At 43.5% G+C, this 20,471-nt stretch overlaps 1 protein-coding gene across 1 annotated transcript in view; it reads left to right on the top strand.

Moving 5' to 3' along the window:
- BFSP1 (beaded filament structural protein 1) overlaps positions 1–14,098 on the top strand; it is a 47,369-nt gene extending 33,271 nt beyond the window's left edge. The window contains exons 5-7 of the mRNA XM_056121354.1: positions 9,999–10,219; positions 11,825–11,910; positions 13,146–14,098. Coding sequence (XP_055977329.1) covers positions 9,999–10,219; positions 11,825–11,910; positions 13,146–14,080 — 1,242 coding nt within the window. The 3' untranslated portion in view covers positions 14,081–14,098. The remainder of the gene's footprint in view (positions 1–9,998; positions 10,220–11,824; positions 11,911–13,145) is intronic.
- Positions 14,099–20,471: the final 6,373 nt, after the last annotated feature.

The following is a 20,471-nucleotide window of genomic DNA, read 5'->3' as shown; positions in this document are numbered from 1 at the left end:
GGGCTCTCTGAGAGGGGTAAAGGAACCGAACCTGGGTCGGCCAGGTCAGCCGCGTGCAAGGCAAACACCCTCCCCGCTGTGCTATTGCTCCAGCTTTATAAAAGAGTTGGACTGCCCATAAAACTCATCTTTCTTATGTGACAAACCCTCAGTCAAGGATCAGAGGTAACATTTTTGGATACTTGGAACTTTGTTTTTTTCTGAGACCCTTAAAGAATAGAAGGAGGGGGTGTTGTGTGTGCACGCGCGCATGCATATATATCGGCATGTGTGCATGCATGTATATATGTGTGCATGTTCGTATGTGTCTATGTAGTGCAAACATCCATACACTTGTGTTTATGTGTACATACATATGTGCATATACTTACTGGGGTGTGTAGTAGAGAGAGAGAGAGAGAGAGTGATATTGGAGAAATAGTCACCAGTTCCAATATAAATATAGAGACATCGTTTTCTAAACCCATCTCTGGTTAGAACTCCTTTATTATTGGGTTGTAAAATGAATTGAGCTGAATGGGTTGTCATAAAATAATTGGATAACACTAGCCTAGGGCAGAATAAGAAAGAATGAAGTGCATGACAAGTGAAAAGATATTTTTGAAATCTTATTTTAAAGATATACGTTTATGTGTTTAAATAGGTACGTGTTCAGATATCAGATATATGCACACAAGCATACATATTTGTGATTCATTTGACTGTCAAGGTAAAATGTAGTTCTCTGATGACCATGCATTAAAGTTGAAAAGTTCTGTCCTAGATATTGAGGAAGATGTAAGAGCCCAGCCTGATATGGTAATTTCCAGTTCCAGGTCGAAAACCTGACTTCTCTTCCTATGTACACATGTGCTTGTAGAATAGAAAAATAAGATATCTCATAAAGGAGGGAAATAATTTCTGACAATAAAGCTGTCTTGTTCACTTGTCACCACCTGCAGCTACTATGGAAAAAGAATTTCTAGACTTCCTCTGAGGCTGTTGCTCTAAATTCGGATCTTGAACATCTTTTTCCATGATAGGCTCCCTGCTGACAGTATAGTGAAGTCCCTGGATTCTTTCTCAGAAAAACGTTAAAGGCATGAAATGAAAGTACATTTAATGAAAGGATAACCAATTTATAGAAATAGTTTTTAAAATATTACCAACTCGGGGCTGGAGCGATAGCACAGCGGGTAGGGCGTTCGCCTTACACGCGGCCAACATGGCCGACCCGAGTTCGATTCCTCTGCCCCTCTCAGAGAGCCCGGCAAGCTACCGAGAGTATTCGATATGCCAGACACAGTAACAACAAAGTCTCCAATGGAGACGTTACTGGGCCCGCTCGAGCAAATCGACGATCAACGGGAGGGCCTTTACCTTTACCTTTACCAACTCGGGAACTGGAGTGATAGTGCAGCTATCAGGCACTTGCATTGCATGTGGCCAACCACGAATGGTCCCCCTGCACCACATATGCCCCCAAACTAAAAACAAAACAAAACAAGCAAAATGCTACCAATCAGCGCTGGAGAGATAGTCCAGTGGGTAAGACACTTCTCTGCCGCTCATCCAGGTCCTTGGCACTGCATATGGTGCCAAAAACACTGCCAGGGGTCACTTCTGAGCACAGAAGCAGGCAGTGCTTGGGGTGCCAAAGCAGTGCTAAGGATGGAATCAGACCACTGGTTCTCTGGTTCTCATAATATCACATATCCCCACTGATATTATCAAATCATTTCCTGTATGGTAATTTATATGCTTATTTTAAATAAATTTGGGAGAATGTCATGAAATAAAGTTATACAGGCATACTTTGTTTTTCCTTCACACCCAACTTTATTGCTCCTTGTAGACACTGCATTTTCATTTGAATATTTGGATATAATTTTTTTAATTAATGCTTTCTAGTTTATAATAGTGTAATTGCTTGTGTTTTAGGTGTGCAACGTTTCTGCACCACACCCACCACCAAAGTGCCAGTGTTTCTCTATACGCTCTAGTTCTGTTTTGCTGGCAGCCCCTGTTCTTCCACCTGCTCACCCCTCAGCCTGAGCTCAGTAATCTCAGTTCTGCTGTCAGAATCCGACTCTGTTTTCACTGGATGTTGTTTATTCTCTTGCTGTGTTTCTTTAGTTTCATCCATGTTGTAGCAAAATGGCAGATTTTATTTTATTGTTGAGTAGTATTCCATCATTTGTAGATATCACCACTTTACTACCACTCACCTGTATTGGGCATTTCAGTTATTCTCCAGTCTTGCTTAGTGTAAATAGTGCTGCACCAGACATACATATGCCTATGGATTTTCCAAGTAGTGTTTTTGTTAGATGCCAAGCAGTTAAACTGCTGGATCATTGGCTAGCTTTTTTTCTTTCTTTTCGGTCACACCACGTGGTGCTCAGAATTAACTTTTTGCTCTGTGCTCAGGAGTCACTACTGGCAGTGCTCTGGGGACCATATGGGATGTTTAGAAGTGAACCCAGGTCAGCTGAGTATACACTTTACCTCCTATTATATGCGCCTTACCCCCATTTTATTATTTTTTTTTGAGAAAAAAAGCATACCGTTTTCCACAGAGACTGAACCATTTTACAATCCAAGAGTAAATGATGGTTTCATTTTCCCCACATTCCTGCCCAGCACCAGTTGTTTTGACCTCTTTGATATAGACTGTTCTCACTGGTGTGAGGTGGTACTTCATTGCTGTTTTAAGTTGTGTCCCTGGTAAGGAGTGATGTCAAAACATTTTCACATACCTCTTGACCACTTCTGTGTCTCTTTTCAGCTAGTGTCTTTTCAGTTCTTCTCCCTTTTTGTTTATGTGTGTGTGTGTGTGTGAGAGAGAGAGAGAGAGAGAGAGAGAGAGAGAGAGAGAGAGAGAGAGAGAGAGAGAGAGAGAGAGAGAGGGAGGGAGTTAGTTGAGTTTTGTGAGTGCTTTACATACCTAGGATATTAGCTCTTTTTCAGATGTATGGTATGTAAACGTTTTCTCCCATTCACTAGGGTGCGTTTTTGTTTTAATGACAGTTTCTTTAACAGTACAGAAGTTTTGAAATCTGAGTAGTCCTATTTGTTTGTTTTTGTGTTTGTCTTATTTCTCAATGGAGTAGAAACACTGAAGATGCCTCAGAAATCAAGACATTACATTTTTCTTCAATCTCCACCAGCAGAAAGATCAGAATTTGCTGAAGACTCTGATGAGAGTTAGCAATATTTTTTTGCAGAGCTGGAGTGATAGCACAGAAGGTAGGGTGTTTGCCTTGCACGCGGCCGACCTGGCTGACCCGGGTTCGATTCCTCTGCCCCTCCCGGAGAATCCGGCAAGCTACTGAGAGTATCTCGCCCACAAGGCAAAACCTGGCAAGCTAACCGTGGCGTATTCGATATGCCAGACACAGTCTCACAATGGAGACATTATTGTTTGCTAGAGCAAATTGATTAACAACAGGAGGACAGTTAGATAGACAGTTAGTATTTAAAAATGAAGGTATGCATTTAAAAGTTTTTTTGAGGACTGCTGGAATGATATTATAGCAGGTAGGGTGCCTTGCACATGGCTGACCTGAGTTCAATCCCTGGTCTCACAAGCACCTACAGAAGGACTCCTGAGTGCAGAGCCAGAAGTAACCCCTGAGCACTGCTGGATGTGACCCCAAACCCAAATATGTATGTATACACACACACACACACACACACACACACACACACACACACGTATATTTGGGTTTTGGGACCACATCTCATGGTGAACTCTGCCATAAAGTTTACTCCTGTTGGGGTACTTTTTAAAAAAGACAGTGATGTTGCAAACTCAATAGATGGCAGTATCACGAAAACATAAATTTTAGACTCCAAGAAACCAAAAAATTTATGTCATTTGCTTTATTGCCACATTGTTGTGGTGCTCTGGAACCCAGAGGTGTGCCTGAATTAGCTGTGCTGCTATGGTGTAAGTGCAGACATAGGACTTTAAACAGTGCTCCTCTGCTCTCCCAGTTTTATAAGTGATAATTTGGAGCAGTTTGATTGGACTCTCTGCCTGGGGAGGTCTTTAATGCTGAGATAAGGCATTGGTCCGCCTATATCTCCTTATCTGGAGATTCTGCTTCTAGTGGGAACAATCTGCTTCTGGTCTCATTCTAGAAGTCTCATTCTAGACTATCTACATCTCAGTCTTATAATAATGTAGGAGTACTGTTATTTCTTAAGCCACTGATTTAGCTGACTGAAGCAGACATGAACTCCCCATTACTTTTTAAAAAAATTTTTATTGAATATCTGTGAGATAGATCATCACAAAGCTGTTCATAATTGGGTTTCAGTCATGCAATGATCCAATACCCATCCCTCTACCAATGTACATTTCCCACCACCAGTGTCCCCCATTTCCCTCTTCACTCCTAGCCTCCCTCTATTTTTTTGTGCTTTATGGTTTTCAATATAGGTACTAAGAGATCATTGTGTTTATTTATTCAGGGCATTCAGAATTTTTGTCAGGATTGTAAGGCTGGAATAGCTTTTTAACTGGTGGCAGCTTTGGGGTGTGGATATGACTGCAGAGGCTTCCAGAAGTACAGGGAGGTGGGAGAAGATAGCCCATTCTGACTCCAGAAACCCTGGAAATTTCAGTCACAAAATCCACATACCAGAATTTTCAGCAGATTATATCTCGGTGAGGTCTGTCCTGAGATGGAGTCAGGCTGGGGGTATGGCGGCGATTTTGGATTGTGGAAGCAAGCGGCTGCCAGGGGCTCTGCTTGAGTGGGTACCAGGATGAACTGCCCTCCTCCTATTTACTCCAGTCTGTTTGCCATGTGTGGGTCCGAGATTAACTGAAGCTTTTAATCTCTTTCGAGATTAATTTATGGGTCTCTAAAGCTGAGTGAAGGTGGTTTGTGGGCATGGCTCCCACATACCTAACTTTTGGACATTTAATATATCAGAAAATTTGCTCTCAAGTTGTTGGGTTCTGGCCAGAGGCACAGCAGCAATTTTAGGGTATCAGGAAGCCTGGAGTCACCATCAGGCTGCTGATACACTCACCTCACAGGTACAGGTTGACTTGTTGGTGGCACCATACTCCCAATATATTTCTGCTGGGATTCATTTTTTGTGTTGCAGAGGGATCGAGACTGTTTGCTGGTGGTGGGCTGGCAGCCCACTGTCTTTGGTTGGTGGCTCCCCTCATCTTCACAAACAGCAGTGATTGTGTTCAGTCTTTGTTAGGCAGCTATTCTTGACTTTTGCTTTTCAGGGGAGCTGGGGAGAGGGTGTTGAGTGGGTAGGACAGTGACCTTTCATGGGCCTGACCCACATATGATACCCCAAGCCCTACCAGCCAGGAGTAAACCAGCCTGGAGCACTCTCAGGTGTGGCACCCAAACCCAGAAACAACCAACCAACCTAACAGAACCTCCCATAGCAGAGTCTTAAGGTCTGGCCCAAGACCAAGCAGCATTACCCAGAAACTTGTCAGAAAAATACAAATACACAGGCCCTTGGGGTCAGAGCAATAGTCCAGTGGTCAGGGCTTTGCCCTGCATGTGACTCACTCAGGTTTGATCTCTGACACTCCTATGGTCCCTTAGTCCCCGCAGGGGTGATCCCAGAGTCCAGAACCAGGAGTAAGCCCTGAGCACCACACCAGGTGTTTCCACGCCAAACAAGCAGACAGACACAAACAGAAAATGCACAGGCCCCTCTCAGCCCTGCTGCCTTGGGAACTCTGGGCTGGGCTTTCATAGCCTTTGGTTGGTTCTGCAGGCACAAGTTTGAAAACACTAGTCCAAGAACAGAAGGGATGGTCCCAGGATGGAGGCCGGTGGCTCTGATCACAGAGCATTCACAAACCCTCTGCAGATGGCTCTGCTTACAGGAGGAAGAGAAAGAACAGGCATTTTTTGTATGTTAAAATTGCATCCATCCGGGAGTCTCTGGAAGTCACGCCTTTCATAACTCAGAGTCAAAAAGTAACATGTCTCCTCCTGAAGGTCACTTAGCACCATCTAGTGTTAGAGTTTGGTAAGACAGGGGTACTTGATTGCTTCCTTTTTATAAAGTGACCTTGGGCGCCAGAGAGATAGTACAGTGAACAGGAGGTTTGCCTTGCATGTGGCCAACTTGGATTTGATCCCTGGCACCCTATTTGGTCCCTTGATCCCCACCAGGAGTGATCCCCGAGTGCAGAGCAGGAGTAAGCCCTGAGCACTGCTGGGTGTGGCTCAAATACACACCTTCCCCACCCCCTAAATGACCTTGGATGCAGAGGAATCAGGGGGACTAGGAGGGGAGAGGCAGGAAGTCACTTCATCAGATTGGGTTCCAAGGTGACATCGTCTAGGTTCCTGTTTACCTGGGCTGATTTTTTTAAATTAATTTATTGACTCACCGTGAGAACAGTTACAAATCTTTCATGTTTTAGTATCGGTCATACAATGATCAACCACTCATCCCTAGATCAGTGCACATTTTCCACCACCAAAAACTTCAGTACACCCCCCATCCCACCCCTATCCCTGCCTGTGTGGCAGAAAATTTCCACATTACTCTCTCTCTCTCTTTCTCTACTTTGAATACATTCAGTATTTTGACAGCAGTCCCACCATTATTATTTGGAATTTTCCCCCAACACACACACCTGCAGAAAAGGCAATGTTATTTTGTTTTGTATTGCTGGCTATGAGTAGCATATGATGTCTGGAATTCTAAAATTTTAATAATTAGGGTCTGGAGAGATTTCTACCAAGAGGTGCTTGGTTCTGAGATTCGTTTGTGTCTCTGGGATCATGGCCGTTAAGGAGCTTAATAAGTAGCCAGGGGTTGTTTGTGGGCATCATCTCAGGGTTCCACTGGGGCAAGGGAGGACTGGATCCTCCCCCTATGCCATGACACCTGGCGTGTGTCATCACTGCTGGCCTGTACCTGGGTTTTTCATTGAATTCTGGAAGATGGCAGCCACCTGGCTTCCTGGGGAACAGGTGGACGGATGGCACCTGCTCCTGTCAGGGGTGGCCTGGGCTGAGTCTTTCTTTTAATTTTTTTCTGCCAAATTCAACCTGAGCAGAGCATGACAGCACTCTTATCCTTGGCTATTCCCAGTCTAACAGGAAGAACAGACAGAAACCAGAACGTCTCTGGTCCCAGCAGAGACTCAGAACCCCCTTGCTCAAAATGAGGCTCAAGCAGCTGCGGAGTCCACACCCTCTATGTGTGTGGTGTTCTGGGGCACAGGCCAGGGGTCTTTGTTCTGATGCCAGTGTGAACACAAGAGCCGGGGTGACTAGCAGAACGGGGCCACAGAGTTGTTCCAAGCAGGGCCCCTGAGTGGTTGGTTTGTATATGGAGTCTGAGTGTACTCTCGGGGACAGGGTGGCCGGGCGTGCTCATTCCCGCACCCTCCATGCTACACGTGGCTTGTTTTATTTGGGGGAGGAGATGCAAGCACTGTAGGTGAAACACGGAGTTCAGGGTCTCTGTCCCAAGGCAGAGAGAAGCAGCAGGCTGACACCTGTTTGGGACTTGCCTCCTTTTTGCTTGTTTTGCAGGCTCCTTATTTATGTTGACCTGTAGGAACATAGTGGGGGCGGGGGGGGGGGGGGGAGGGTGATCATTTCCTTAGCAATCTCAACTACAAGGGAGTGAAAGTAGCAGGAGTGCCGAGCTCCTTGCCTCATATTATTAGCTTTATTATTATTATTATTATTATTATTTAAATAAAGGGGTGGCATTAAAGCATTTGCCTAGTGTCCTTTTGCCTGCCCTTCTGAAAGTGCCCTCGTGTGTCAGCCTTTCTTCCCTTTTTCTTCCCCTGAACTCCCCCTGCAGTTCACAGAACCTGTTTCTTGCTTGTTACTTTTTTTCCTGAAGATGCTTGTCCTTCTTCAGTATGCAGGGCCAGCTCACTGCCCCCTAGAAACCTTCTGGGACTTCCGCCAGCACCCCAGGCCTTTTCACTTTCTTTGTATGCTCTTGGCACTTCCCTTCCCTCCCCCTCCCTTCTCTTCCCTCTCCTCCCTTCCCTTCCCTCCTCTCCCCTCACCTCTCCCTCACTTCCCCTCTCCTTCCCTTCCCTTCCCTCCCCTCCACTCCTCTTCCCTTCCCTTCTCCCACCCTTTTGTTCTATTCTCCTCCTCCTCTACCTTCTCCTCTATTCGTGTCTCCTTCCCACATAACTTATTGAAAACATAGTAAGTCAAGTTTTCAACTCTAAAAACTTTTCTTGCTACTCTTCTAGGTTACATCTATAAATAAATAGAAGAACTAGATTGTCATGAGAATATCATCGTGGAGCCAGAGAGATGACTCAGAGGCCAGGATTTGATCACCAGCACTATCTGTAGCTAGAGCACTGGGAGTGACCTCCAAAGTCAATATCTAGATCAGTCTTTCCCAGGGACAGCTACAAGGCTGGGTGTTAGGCAGATGGCAGAGTCGGGTGCAGGGAGGCAGCGTCAGCCTCTCATTTGGTATAGCATATTCTGTTTGTTCTTTTTCTTTCTCTTTGAAAGAAGAGGATAAACTTTCTAGGGAGAGATGAATAATATTTTTTTTTCTGAAAAGAGGATATTAGGCCCAAATAAATCTGAAACCTCTGCTCTAGATGGTCCGACATGCCCATGCCATCACAGATGTGTAAGAAATTGAGTTCAAGTTGTCTGTCTAGTCCTCCAGACAAAATATGTGATCCAGTGAGTACTGCCCTGAGTATCACCCAGGACCTGGTGGGAAATGCAGAAACTTGGACCGGAGACAAAGTGCTTGCCTTGCATTGGCCAACCTGGCTTCAATCCTCAGCACTGTGTATGGATCCCTGAGTCCCAGCAGGAGTGATCCCTGAGCACAGAGCCAGGAGTAAGCCCTGAGAACAGTCAGATGTATGTCCCACTCTCAGTGCAGAACCTGTGATCCTATGCAGACCCCTTGAATTAGAATCTCCACTTAGCAACATCCTCAGGTAGTTACAGTGTACTTGGAAGTGTGAGCAAGGCTGATTTAGGCAGAAGTAGTTTTGATGGTTTATTTTGGTTTTGAGGACAACAGTTTAGATCTTCTTCTCCTAGGGAAAATGAGATTCTAACTCCCAATACTAAATTTGAAAATATGCACACATGTGGGTCTTCGGGCATTGTGCACCTTCTAAGGAGATTGCCAGGCTTCCTCTTTTTTATTTCCTACCTTAATTTTTACTTGTTCTGCATTATACATAAAATATTTCTTTAAAGTTATTTAGACTTTTTTTTTTAAAAAAAAAAACCTTTATTTGGTTTTTGGCTCATACCCAGCAGTAGTCAGCACTTACTCCTGGTTCTGTGTTCAGAGATCATTCCTGATCAGGATAAAGATACCATATGAGGTGCTGGGGATTGAATCCAGGTTGGCCATGTGCAAATCAAGTGCACCCCCCCCTATTGTATTATCTCTCCATCCCACTAAATTTATTTTATTTGTACACAAGTACACACACACAGATACACACACATTACTCTACTTGACCAAAAATCAGGAGAAAGTTGGAATAACTTCCTTAATAATAAACCATCATAAATAGGGAAACATCATCTTATAAAAATAAACATTTAAAATTCTTTTATAAAATATTTTAAGAATAGCATATTATATGCATAAGTAGATATTTTAGTCATTTTTTGGCTATCAGATTTATACTAGCTCATTGAAGTGTGAATAATACAATTATTATTTTTGAATTGTAAATGTCATTCCTAGACAACAGTATCTTAATTATCTTAATTCTGGTTTTGTCAGCTACAGATTGCCTTTCGGATGGGTTCTGTTAAGAACCAATTTTGAAGGGTGTGATGCTGGTATAAGGAGAAGGAGCTCAGTTTTTCACACTCGTCTTTAGCTTAAGGATTCCAGCATGATTCATTGCTGAAAAAGAAGCTGACTACAGACTAAACGAATGAACTTGAATGAACTTGACACAGACAGTCCTGCCAGGTCTGTGTTCTGGGGGAAATTGAGGGATGGGTTTCTTACATTTATGTCTTTGTCCACAGACAGAAACCTTGGAACAAGCTATTAAAGATGCTCATGAGTGTTACGACGATGAGATACAGCTCTATAATGAACAGATAGAATCCCTGCGCAAGGAAATTGAAGAGATGGAGAAGGTCCTGGAGAAGTCTTCCTATGAGTGTCAGCAGCTGGTGGTTGCCCAGCAGACCCTGAAAAATGAGCTGGACCGATATCATCGGATCATTGAGAATGAAGGCAGCAGGTGTGGTCAGTGGGGGAAGTTGAGAGAATGCCTGGTTTCTTCATCTGGGCACAGATTCCACAAGTATTAGCTGAGTGCCTACTTTGTGTCAGGCACAGTCCTGGACAGGGTGGATGTGGCAGGGAATGAAAAACAAAAGTATATGACTGTGGAACTTGAGTGCTGGTTGGGGAGATAGATAATGGATGAATTTGTAATAGAGGTATTAGGACAACATAGGACAAGTACTTTGGAAGTAAATTATGGTGAGGGAAGAGAGGAGAGATCCAGGGTTATAGGCGATGTGGTATTTGAGATTTTAACTAGGGTAATGAGGAATGGCCTTGCTGTCAAGGCCATTTGTCCCACAGGCCCTCTGAGATGTAAATAACTTAGCATATAGGTTGGTTAGCACAGTTCTGGTCCTCAACAAGTGCTTAGAGGTCATTGATGTTACGATTGCTAGTGTCACTGTGATATCTGCAGGTACAACTTCATTTCCTAAACCAGTATTTCCCAAAATTTTCCTGGAGTGGGGCATTAAAATAATCTAGGGGGTATTAGCCTCAGGTGCAGTTGACCACTTTCTCTTTTCTTAAAGAAGGTGGATTTGGGGAGTCACTGAGTTACTTTACTGAAAAGGAGCATTAAGCCAAATACATTTGGAACCTCTGTGTTGTAGCTACTCCCTCACCTTATGTGTGTATCTGTATCATCTATATATACTTCACATATACATTTGCATCAATATGTACATGATATATCTATACACATACTAGTATATAGAAAATGTGCATTTCTGCCCATATTGTTAATATTGAAACCTACAACATTGTCTATGCTAAGATCGACTATATTGATGCCATACCCTTGTTGGTAGATACCAGAGAACAGCATGGGAATAGGTACCTTATGGAAAGACTGATTATTTTTTATTAAGTTATGATTTTTCTATTTAATATTTCTGATTTGAAGGAGTTTTAGATTGACTTCAAAAGAAGAACCTAAAAGTACTCCACAAAGAGCAGTTCTTTCCTTCTTTGGGGTATTCGATTTTGCCTGAGAGTACTCAAATGTTTAACAATAGAAAGCCATCTTCTTTTTTCTCTAGTTATGGTCAGTGTACCATACATAATTCTGAAGTATTTATGTCACATATTGTGTGCACATTTATAAAAATAGTTCTTGAACTGGCATTTAAATGTCTTTGTGAAAAATTTTGTGTTGGAGAGAAGATTACATAAAAAGCTTACTGTATGTCTCTTTTGTTGATTTGTTTTATTTCAACTTTATGATTTGTTTTATTTCAACTTTATTTTCATAAAGTTTTTCACAGTAATTGATTACATTCAATATTTCAACACCAACTCTACTGCCATTACCCCTTCCTTCCACCATTATTTTGAATTTTTTCACCACTACTAAAGCCTGCCCCACAGGCAGATGCTAGTGGTCCTGAGAGCTTACTCCTGGCTCGGTGCTCAGGGGTCACTTTTGAAGGGCTTGGAGGGACCCTATGGAGATTGAAACTGAGTCAGCAAGGCAAGCACCCTACCTTCTCCAGCCCTCTAATTTGGTTGTCTCTAAAATGTTGACCTAACCCCACTTTCTTGTGCTCTCTTCCAGGCTGAGCTCCACTTTCCTTGAAACTCCAGTCTCCATGTTTGCTCAGAGTCTTGGATCTAACTTCAGCTCTCTCCCAAGTGGGAAAGGTAATAAATACTCCATCAGGGTCCTCAGGCTCCCTCTCACTCCCCACCCTCTCTCCTTAACAAACACATATTTTGTTTGTTTTTGTGCCACACCCAGGGAGGCCTAGGGCTAACTTGTCTCTGCACTCAGAGATCACTCCTGTTAGGACTCTGGGGACCATATGGGGTGCTGGAGATGTAAAGTGATTACCCTACACACTGTACTATTGCTCCAGTCCCTGTCTGCCTCTTTCTCCCTACCCATTCTCAGTTCTATAACTTAGTATGTGGAGATTTCTCACAAAAATGTCAACAGAGCTATCATATGACCCAGCAATTCCATTTCTTGATATCTATCCCCAAGACACAAAAACGTTCATTCAGAAGGACATACACACATCACTATTCATTTCAGCACTAGCTTGGATGTAGTATCCACCCAGATGCCCATGGCAGATGAATGGATAATGAAGGTGTGGTATATAGACACAGTGGAATACTCTGCAGCTATTAGGAAGGATGAAATCATCCAATTCACTTGGATGAAACTGGATGATATCAGGTTAAATGAAATAACTCAGAAAAAGGACAAATTCTGGGTGTTGTTATTTATTTGTCTTGGAATACTTGTGGGAGAGGGAGCTATCGCATGACTTGATTTTATTCTCATCATGCCTGGAGTAATTCAGGCCATGCCAGATCATACTTCTAGAACTCCCCTCCCCTCCCCTCCCCTCCCCTCCCCTCCCCTCCCCTCCCCTCCCCTCCTCTCCCCCCCCCTCCCTTTTGTTTTTGGGGCAGCCCAGCTATGCTCAGGGCTTTTTCTTGGTGGGGTTCTCGAGACTGTATGGGGTCCTAGGGATCAAACCTTGGTCAGCTGTGTGTAAGTCAAGTGCTTTGCTTGTATTATCTCTGTACACAGCTTATATTTCAATGAATACATTGCCCCTACTCTTGTCACTGGGCTGGAGCGATAGCACAGCGGTACGGCGTTTGCCTTGCACGCTATTCGATTCCTCCGCCCCTCTCGGAGAGCCCGGCAAGCTGCCGAGAGTATCTCACCTTCACGGCAGAGCCTGGCAATCTCCCCGTGACGTATTCGGTATGCCAAACACAGTAACAACAAAGTCTCCAATGGAGACGTTACTGGGCCCGCTCGAGCAAATCGATGATCAATGGGAGGGCCTTTACTTTACTTACTTTACTCTTGTCACTACCAATTATACTTCGAAAATTTATTTATTTTTTATTTATAGAGATCACCAGGACTATGCCGGTTATAATAGCAGCAAAACCAAGACAAAAAGGCTTCCCCAAGTATGTTCCAAGAAGAAAGGAGATCATACTTAAACACAAACCAGAAGACAGTCTAAAAGGCACAGAACAGATGCAAGGTGCACTTAAAGAAGAATTCAAATCTGAGTTTGAATCTGAGGGTCAGGAGGCAAGTCCTTCCATTGTAGAAGAGTCTCTGGAAGATGTGCCTGATGGAGGACGAATAAGCAAAGCCTTTGGGAAACTCTGCAGGATGGTCAAGGAGAGAGTGAAAAGCCCCAAAGAGCCGGAGCCTCCAGCAGCCCTCCATACCAAAGAGCGGTATGTGTTGGTCTCCAGGGATGACCTTTATGAAGATGCTGGATTCTATTCCTTCTCCAACCCGGCCAAAGGAAGGGTGGTTGTTTTCATGGAGGATGGCTCTATGCATCGTGGTAGACTGGGGGAACTGTCTACCGAGCATCCCCAGACCTTTCTGGAGAATGGGCAGGGAGATCCCCAAGATAAAGAAGGTGCATACTCTTCCAGTCCGCATACTACAGACTTCAAAAAGAAGGAGCTAAATGCCAAAGAGAAGGAAGGCCCCAGGGTGAAATGTACTGCCCAGAAGGAGGATGAGGGGTCTGAGAAGCCCTGTCCAGTGGTCATATCTGCTCCAGAGCAACTGTCTACATCACAGTCTGAAAGGCCTGAAGTCAAGCAGGATCGATTTGAGGTCCATGGGCCTGTGAGCACCTGTGTGTTGGAGAGGAGTGCCCCCCGGAATCTGGCCCGTGGGAAGGTGAAAGTGGTTGAATCCATTGAGAAGTTTTCAACTGAGAGTATTGAGACCTATGAAGAAACTGCTGTAGTTGTGGAGACCACGACTGAAAAGACAAAACCAAAGAAGAAGAAACTGGGAGACAAGGGCTCTTAAAATGCCTCAGCTCCAAAGGAGGAAATGTTATCAGGGCCACTTGAGGGGAAGTGCCTTGATCCTTTAGAACAAACGATAGAGCATCAGAAATTCCTGTTTGGATTAGAATATAGTTGGCTCATCTGGCACTGTCAGTGGTGACTTAATTAATTAAAAAGTTTTCTTTGCTTGCACATTCTTTGCCTAATTAACAGGAGCTTTTGGGGCTTTGGTGAGGTAGAACAAGGATTCTTGTGAAACAGCTGCCAAGCCATATTGGGTTAGGAGAGAGGCTTGCTCCTCTGGTTTGACAGAGGTGCCCACAAGTAGGAGTCAGTCTGCAGGTGAAGAAAGGTTGAAAGCCACTGGTCTGCACCTTGGTTATAACTACTAGTATGTGGACTGGAGTACAGAACATATGACAATTCACAGGTGTGAGAAGATTTGAGAGTGCTGCATTACAGACTTGGGGCATGCTGCAAATCCTAGTTGATGGCATTGGTTCTTTTGCATTCCAGTTTAAGCACACATGGAGGAGTATTTGGTTGGAGAAAACAATGAATGGTATCTGTCATAGTCTACATTGATCTAGAAGTAGATGATCCTCGGCCATAAAGGTAGTTGAGTGGGAGGTGATTTGCCTTTCACTGTAGCCAATCCAGGTTCCATCTTTGTCTTCACATATGACTTCCAGAGCCTTCTAGCAGTTATCCCTGAGCACAGAGCTAGTAGTAACCCCTGACCACTGCTGAGTGTGCCTCTGAAACAAACAAAGAAAACCAGAAGCAAATATTTGGATGTATAATTAACAAGCGATAGCATAGCGGGTAGGGCGTCTGCCTTGCACGCAGCCAACATGGCTGACCCGAGTTCGATTCCTCCGCCCCTCTCGGAGAGCCCGGCAAGCTACCAAAGTATTCGATATGCCAGACACAGTAACAACAAAGTCTCCAATGGAGACGTTACTGGGCCTGCTCGAGCAAATCGATGATCAATGGGAGGGCCTTTACTTTACTACTTTATAATTAACAAATGAGAGGGTGAGGGGTGACCCTCCCATGGAGATCTATATAAAATTTTGACTCCTTATAACCCAATTATGGTGTCTTTTGCTATCTACAGTTACTCTCAAACTGAGGAGAATTGGGTTCAGAATCCTCTTACGTACCATAATTCTAAGATGCTCAAGTTCCTTGTGGTAGATCCTTTTTTTTGGCAATTCAAACTAATATTTATGTTTGTCATTTCTACAAAGGAGCATATTGAGTCTTCCAAATATCACCTTTCATTTATCCTTGAAGGTGATAGTCTAAGTCTCCAAATGTCCTTTTTGTATGGACACAAGAAGACAGTATATGCTATGCTTTTGTTATGTGACTCTCAGTGATATTTTCCTCCTGGGCATCTGTTCTCTCCTTCTCAGCTGCCCTTTCTTCCTAGCGCCCCCAAAAGCAGGGTCCCGACAAGGGCAAGCGGTAAGCTATGTGCTACCCTGGCATCAAGATGGGCCTGGCCAAAGTGCCATAATGCTTAACTGTAAGTTAAGAGCTTGTTCATGGACAAATGCTGTCATGATCCAAAAAGTAATAACTAGATTTGGACCCTGCTACGGTTAGGAAAGATTAATCTGGCCTGAGAGCTGTAGTCTGAGTCTGTGGCAAGATGTTCCCAGGAGAGCTGCCCTACAAGCCTCAATGTTATCTCTTACTGTGTCCATACAAAAATAACTAGTATTAAGATGTTGATAGAGTTATTGGACTAAGGAAAAGAGAAAAACACCTTAAGGGGTATTTTGCCCTTGGGAAATCAGGAAAGGCTTTGGAATACCTCTTAAGTGGTGTTCCCTTTGAACCTGGTGGGTCCTCAGGAAGGGTTTTCTTATGTTGATTTTGCTACCTGACTGGGTGCAGTGTCAGCCCAGAGTGCTGGGGAGTTGGAGAGGCAAGAGAGCTGGTGAGAGTGAGAGAAAGAGCAGGGTGGCAAGGTGGACCATGGAGAGGCTAGCAAGGGGGACAGAGAGAGAAGAATGTAGAAGAATTCAGGAGCAGGCACGGAGAAAGAGAGAGAGAGAGAGAGAGAGAGAGAGAGAGAGAGAGAGAGAGAGAGAGAGAGAGAGAGAGAGAGAGAGAGAGAGAACCCAGGCCGAGAGATGAGCAGGAGAGACAGAAGGAGATAGGAATGATGAGCACTGTGAGACTAGAATGGGAAGCTCAGAGAGACTGGGGCAGGCGCATGGGGAGAATGGAATAAACGGCTTAGCCCTGTCTCCTCCACCGTCTGCCCCATGGCCCTGGTCGCCCCAGCTAGGGAAGCGGCCCAGTGCCCCCTTGCGGTAGATTCTGAAGGTCCAACAATCTGATATCCATGGTCAGTTGAATATGTAGATGTGGAAGTCAGGGTATGGCATGCCACTGCAGTGAAAAAGAATCCACACAGTAATGGATTCACACAGTTTTAAAAGTGTCTTCTGCAGTTGTTTTGGCATGTGATTCTAGGGAAAACAGAGGGAGATGGGGATAATGAGACAGTCATGTGAGATGTGTGTTACCAGATCTGCAACATAGACAGCTGGAGTTTTTCTGCCAAACCATGAGAGAGTTGGAGAATTTGTCAACCAGCCTTTGCCAGCCAGCTGAAAGAGATGTTCCTAGGGTGTTAACTTTGGGGGCCAAGAAAGCATGGCACAGATGCTAGCTTTTGGACTTCAGGCATGAAAGTATGTAGAAATGGTATGTAAATATGTAAAATGATCAGGAGATATAGGTAGGCACACTCTGCACAACAAATTCACTAAATACGTTTTCCCCTTAATGTACTACAGTGATCTTACCCCAAGATTGCACCCTTGGATTTCAAAAAGCAAAGCAAATGTCAACACATAAGGCCCTTGTCTGGGACTTAATTAGACCAACAAACATGTTATATAGTGATACAGATATTTTTAAAAGATTTGTTTTGATTTGCATCTCTTTGATGGCTAGCGATGTGGAGCATTTTTTCATGTGCCTTTTGGTCATTTATATTTCTTTTTTGAGGAAACTTCTGTTCATTTCTTCTCCCCATTTTTTGATGGGGTTGGAGGTCTTTTTCTTTTACAATACTACTAGTGTCTTGTATATCCTGGATATTAATCTTTTATCAGATGGGTTTTGGGTAAATATTCTTTCCCATTCTGTGGTCTCTTTTTTAATTTTGGTCACTGTTTCTTTTGAAGCGCAGAAGCTTCTTAGTTTGATGTAGTCCCATTTGTTTATGTTTGCTTTCACTTGCATGGTCAGTGCTGTTTCATCCTTAAAGATTCTTTTAGCTTCAATGTCATAGAGAGTTCTGCCTACATTTTCCTCTATGTACCTTATGGATTCATGTCTGATATTGAGGTGTTTAATCCACTTTGATCTGACTTTTGTGCCTGGCATTAGACAGAGGTCAGCATTCATTTTTTTGCAGGCAGCTATCCAGTTTTCCCAGCACTACTTGTTGAAGAGGCTTTCTTTGTTACACTTCACATTTCTTACTCCTTTGCCAAAGAGTAAGTGGTCATATACTTGTGACAGAATATTCAACTCTGTTCCATTGGTCTGCAGTCTGTTTCTAGCCCAGTATCATGTTGTCTTAATTACATGCTGTCTTAATTACTACATCTCACACCACAGAGACTGGCACACATTCAAAAGAAAAAAGCAACCATTGCTGGCATATGGGGAAAAAGGGACACTCTCACTGTTGGTGGGAATGCCTACTAGTCCAGACTTTCTGGGAAACAATATGGACAATCCTTCAAAAACTAGAAACTGAGCTTCCATATGACCCTGCAATACCACTTCTGGGAATATATCCTGAGTATGCAAAAAAGCACACTAGAAATCACATTTGTACCTATATGTTCATTGCAGCACTGTTCAAAATAGCCCAAATCTGGAAACAACCCAAGTGCCCTAGAACAGATGACTGGTTAAAGAAACTTTGGTACATTTACACAATGGAATACTATGCAGCTATCAGGAGAGATGAAGTCATGAACTTTGCTTCTAAATGAATAGACATGGAGAATATCATGCTAAGTGAAATGAGTCAGAAAGAGAGGGACAGACTTAGAAGGACTGCACTCATTTGTGGAGTATAAAATAACATAACATGAGGCTGACACCTAAGGATAGTAGATACATGGGACAGATAGATTGCTCCATAGCTGAAAGCCTGCCTCATGAGCAAAGGGGAGAAGGCAGCTGGAATAGAGAAGGGATCACTAAGAAAAAGATGGCTGGAGGAATCGGTCGGGATGGGAGATGTGTGCAGAAAGTGGATAAAGGACCAAACATGATAACCTCTCAGTGTCTGTATTGCAAACCATAATTCCCAAAAATAGAGATTATGGGGAATCATGTCTGCCATGGAGGCATTTGATTTTCTTTCTAACCCACTGGTTTTCAGTAGTGAACTATTTAATTTCTAAGTGTTTGATTTGATTTTGTTTCTGTGTGTGATTCACTTCTATTTTCAGTGCATCATGATCTGAAAATATCATTAATACAAGCTCTCTTCTCTTAATTTTATGGAGGTATGTTTTGTGGCCCAGCGTGTGGTCTATCTTGGAGAATGTCCCACGTGTGCTTGAAAAGAATGTGTATTCAGCTTTTCTGGGGATGAAGTTTTTTTTTTTTTTTTAAATTTTATTAGTGAAACACCATGAGGTACAGTTGTAGACTTACGAATTTTTGTGCTTGGGTTTTTTTTTCTTTTTTTATTAGTGAAAAACCATGAGGTACAGTTATAGGCTTACAAATTTTGTGCTTGGGTTTCAGTTATACAATGATCAAGTGCCCATCCCTCCACCAGTGCCCGTCATCCATCCCCATGGGTCCCAGCATCCCCCCCCCTTCATCCCCCCCCCCCCCCCGTCCCATCCTGCCTCTGTGGCAGGGTATTACCCCTTGTTCTCTCTCTCTTCTTTTGGGTACTGTGTTTTGCAAGAGAGGCTTTGAGTGGCAATCATGTTTGGTCTATCGACTACTTTTAGCATGCTTCTCCCACCCTGGGAGGACCCTCACAACACCCTTCATTTGGTACTCTCTTCTCTATCTGAGCTTCCTTTTCACCTAGAGCCTGTGGCTGGCCTTCCATTCATGGAGCAAAATTCCTGGTACTAATCTCAGCCATTCCTGGGTGTTACTCTCCCTTTTTGTTGCTTTATGTTCTCCAGATGAATGCAATCTTTCTGTGTCTATCCTGCTCTTTCTGACTCATTTCGCTTAACATGATACTTTCCATGTAGTACCACTTGTATGTAAATTTCATAACTTCATCTTTTCTAACAGCTACATAGTACTCCATTGTGTAAATGTACCAAAGTTTCTTTAACCAGTCATCTGTTCTTGGGCACTCAGGTTTTTTCCAGATTCTGGCTATTGTAAAGAGTGCTGCAATGAACAAACAATTGCAGATGTCACTTCGACTATACCTTTTTGCCTCTCTGGGATATATTCTCAGGAGTGCTATAGCTGGGTCAAATGGCAGATCAAATTCTAATTTTTTGAGAGTCGTCCATACTGTTTTCCAAAAGGGTTGGACCAGCCGGCATTCCCACCAGCAGTGAAGGAGGGTCCCTTTCTCGCCACATCCTCGCCAGCACTGGTTGCTTTTGTTCTTGTGGATGTGGGCCAGTCTCTGTGGTGTGAAATGATATCTCATTGTTGTTTTGATCTGCATCTCTCTGATGATTAGTGATGTAGAGCATTTTCTCATGTGCCTTTTTGCCATTCGAATTTCTTCTTTGCGAAAGTTTCTGTTCATTTCCTCACCCCATTTTTTGATGGGGTTGGGTGATTTCTTCTTGTGGAGTTTAACCCGTACCTTGTATATCCTTGATATCAACCCCTTGTCGGATGTGTACTTGGTGAATATCGTTTCCCATTCTGTAGGCTGTCTTTGTATTTTGGTCAATGTTTCTTTTGAGGTGCAGAAGCTTCTTAGTTTAAGATAGTCCCATTTGTCTATCTCTGTTTTCACTTGCTCGTCCAGTGGCGTGACATCTTTGAAGATACCATTAGCTTCAATATCATGGAGAGTTTTGCCGACTTTGTCTTCAATAAACATTATGGATTCTGGTCTGATGTTGAGGTCATAAATCCATTTTGATCTTACTTTTGTGCATGGTGTTAGGCAGAGATCTGAGCCCACTTTTTTGCATGTAGCCGTCCAATTTTGCCAGCACAGTTTGTTGAAGAGGCTTTCCCTGCTCCATTTCACTTTTCTTGCCCCCTTATCAAAGATTAGATGATTATATGTTTGGGAGGAAATGTCAGCATATTCAACTCTGTTCCATTGGTCTGCAGCTCTGCTTTTGTTCCAGTACCATGCTGTTTTAATTATTACTGCCTTGTAGTAGAGTTTGAAGTTAGGGAGGTTGATTCCT

Source organism: Sorex fumeus, unplaced genomic scaffold (genome assembly GCF_029834395.1).
Source record: "Sorex fumeus unplaced genomic scaffold, SorFum_2.1 ptg000044l, whole genome shotgun sequence".
Classification (NCBI taxonomy): Eukaryota; Metazoa; Chordata; class Mammalia; order Eulipotyphla; family Soricidae; genus Sorex; species Sorex fumeus.
The sequence above is the reverse complement of the archived record's forward strand: the minus strand, read 5'-3'. Positions and strand labels throughout refer to the sequence as shown.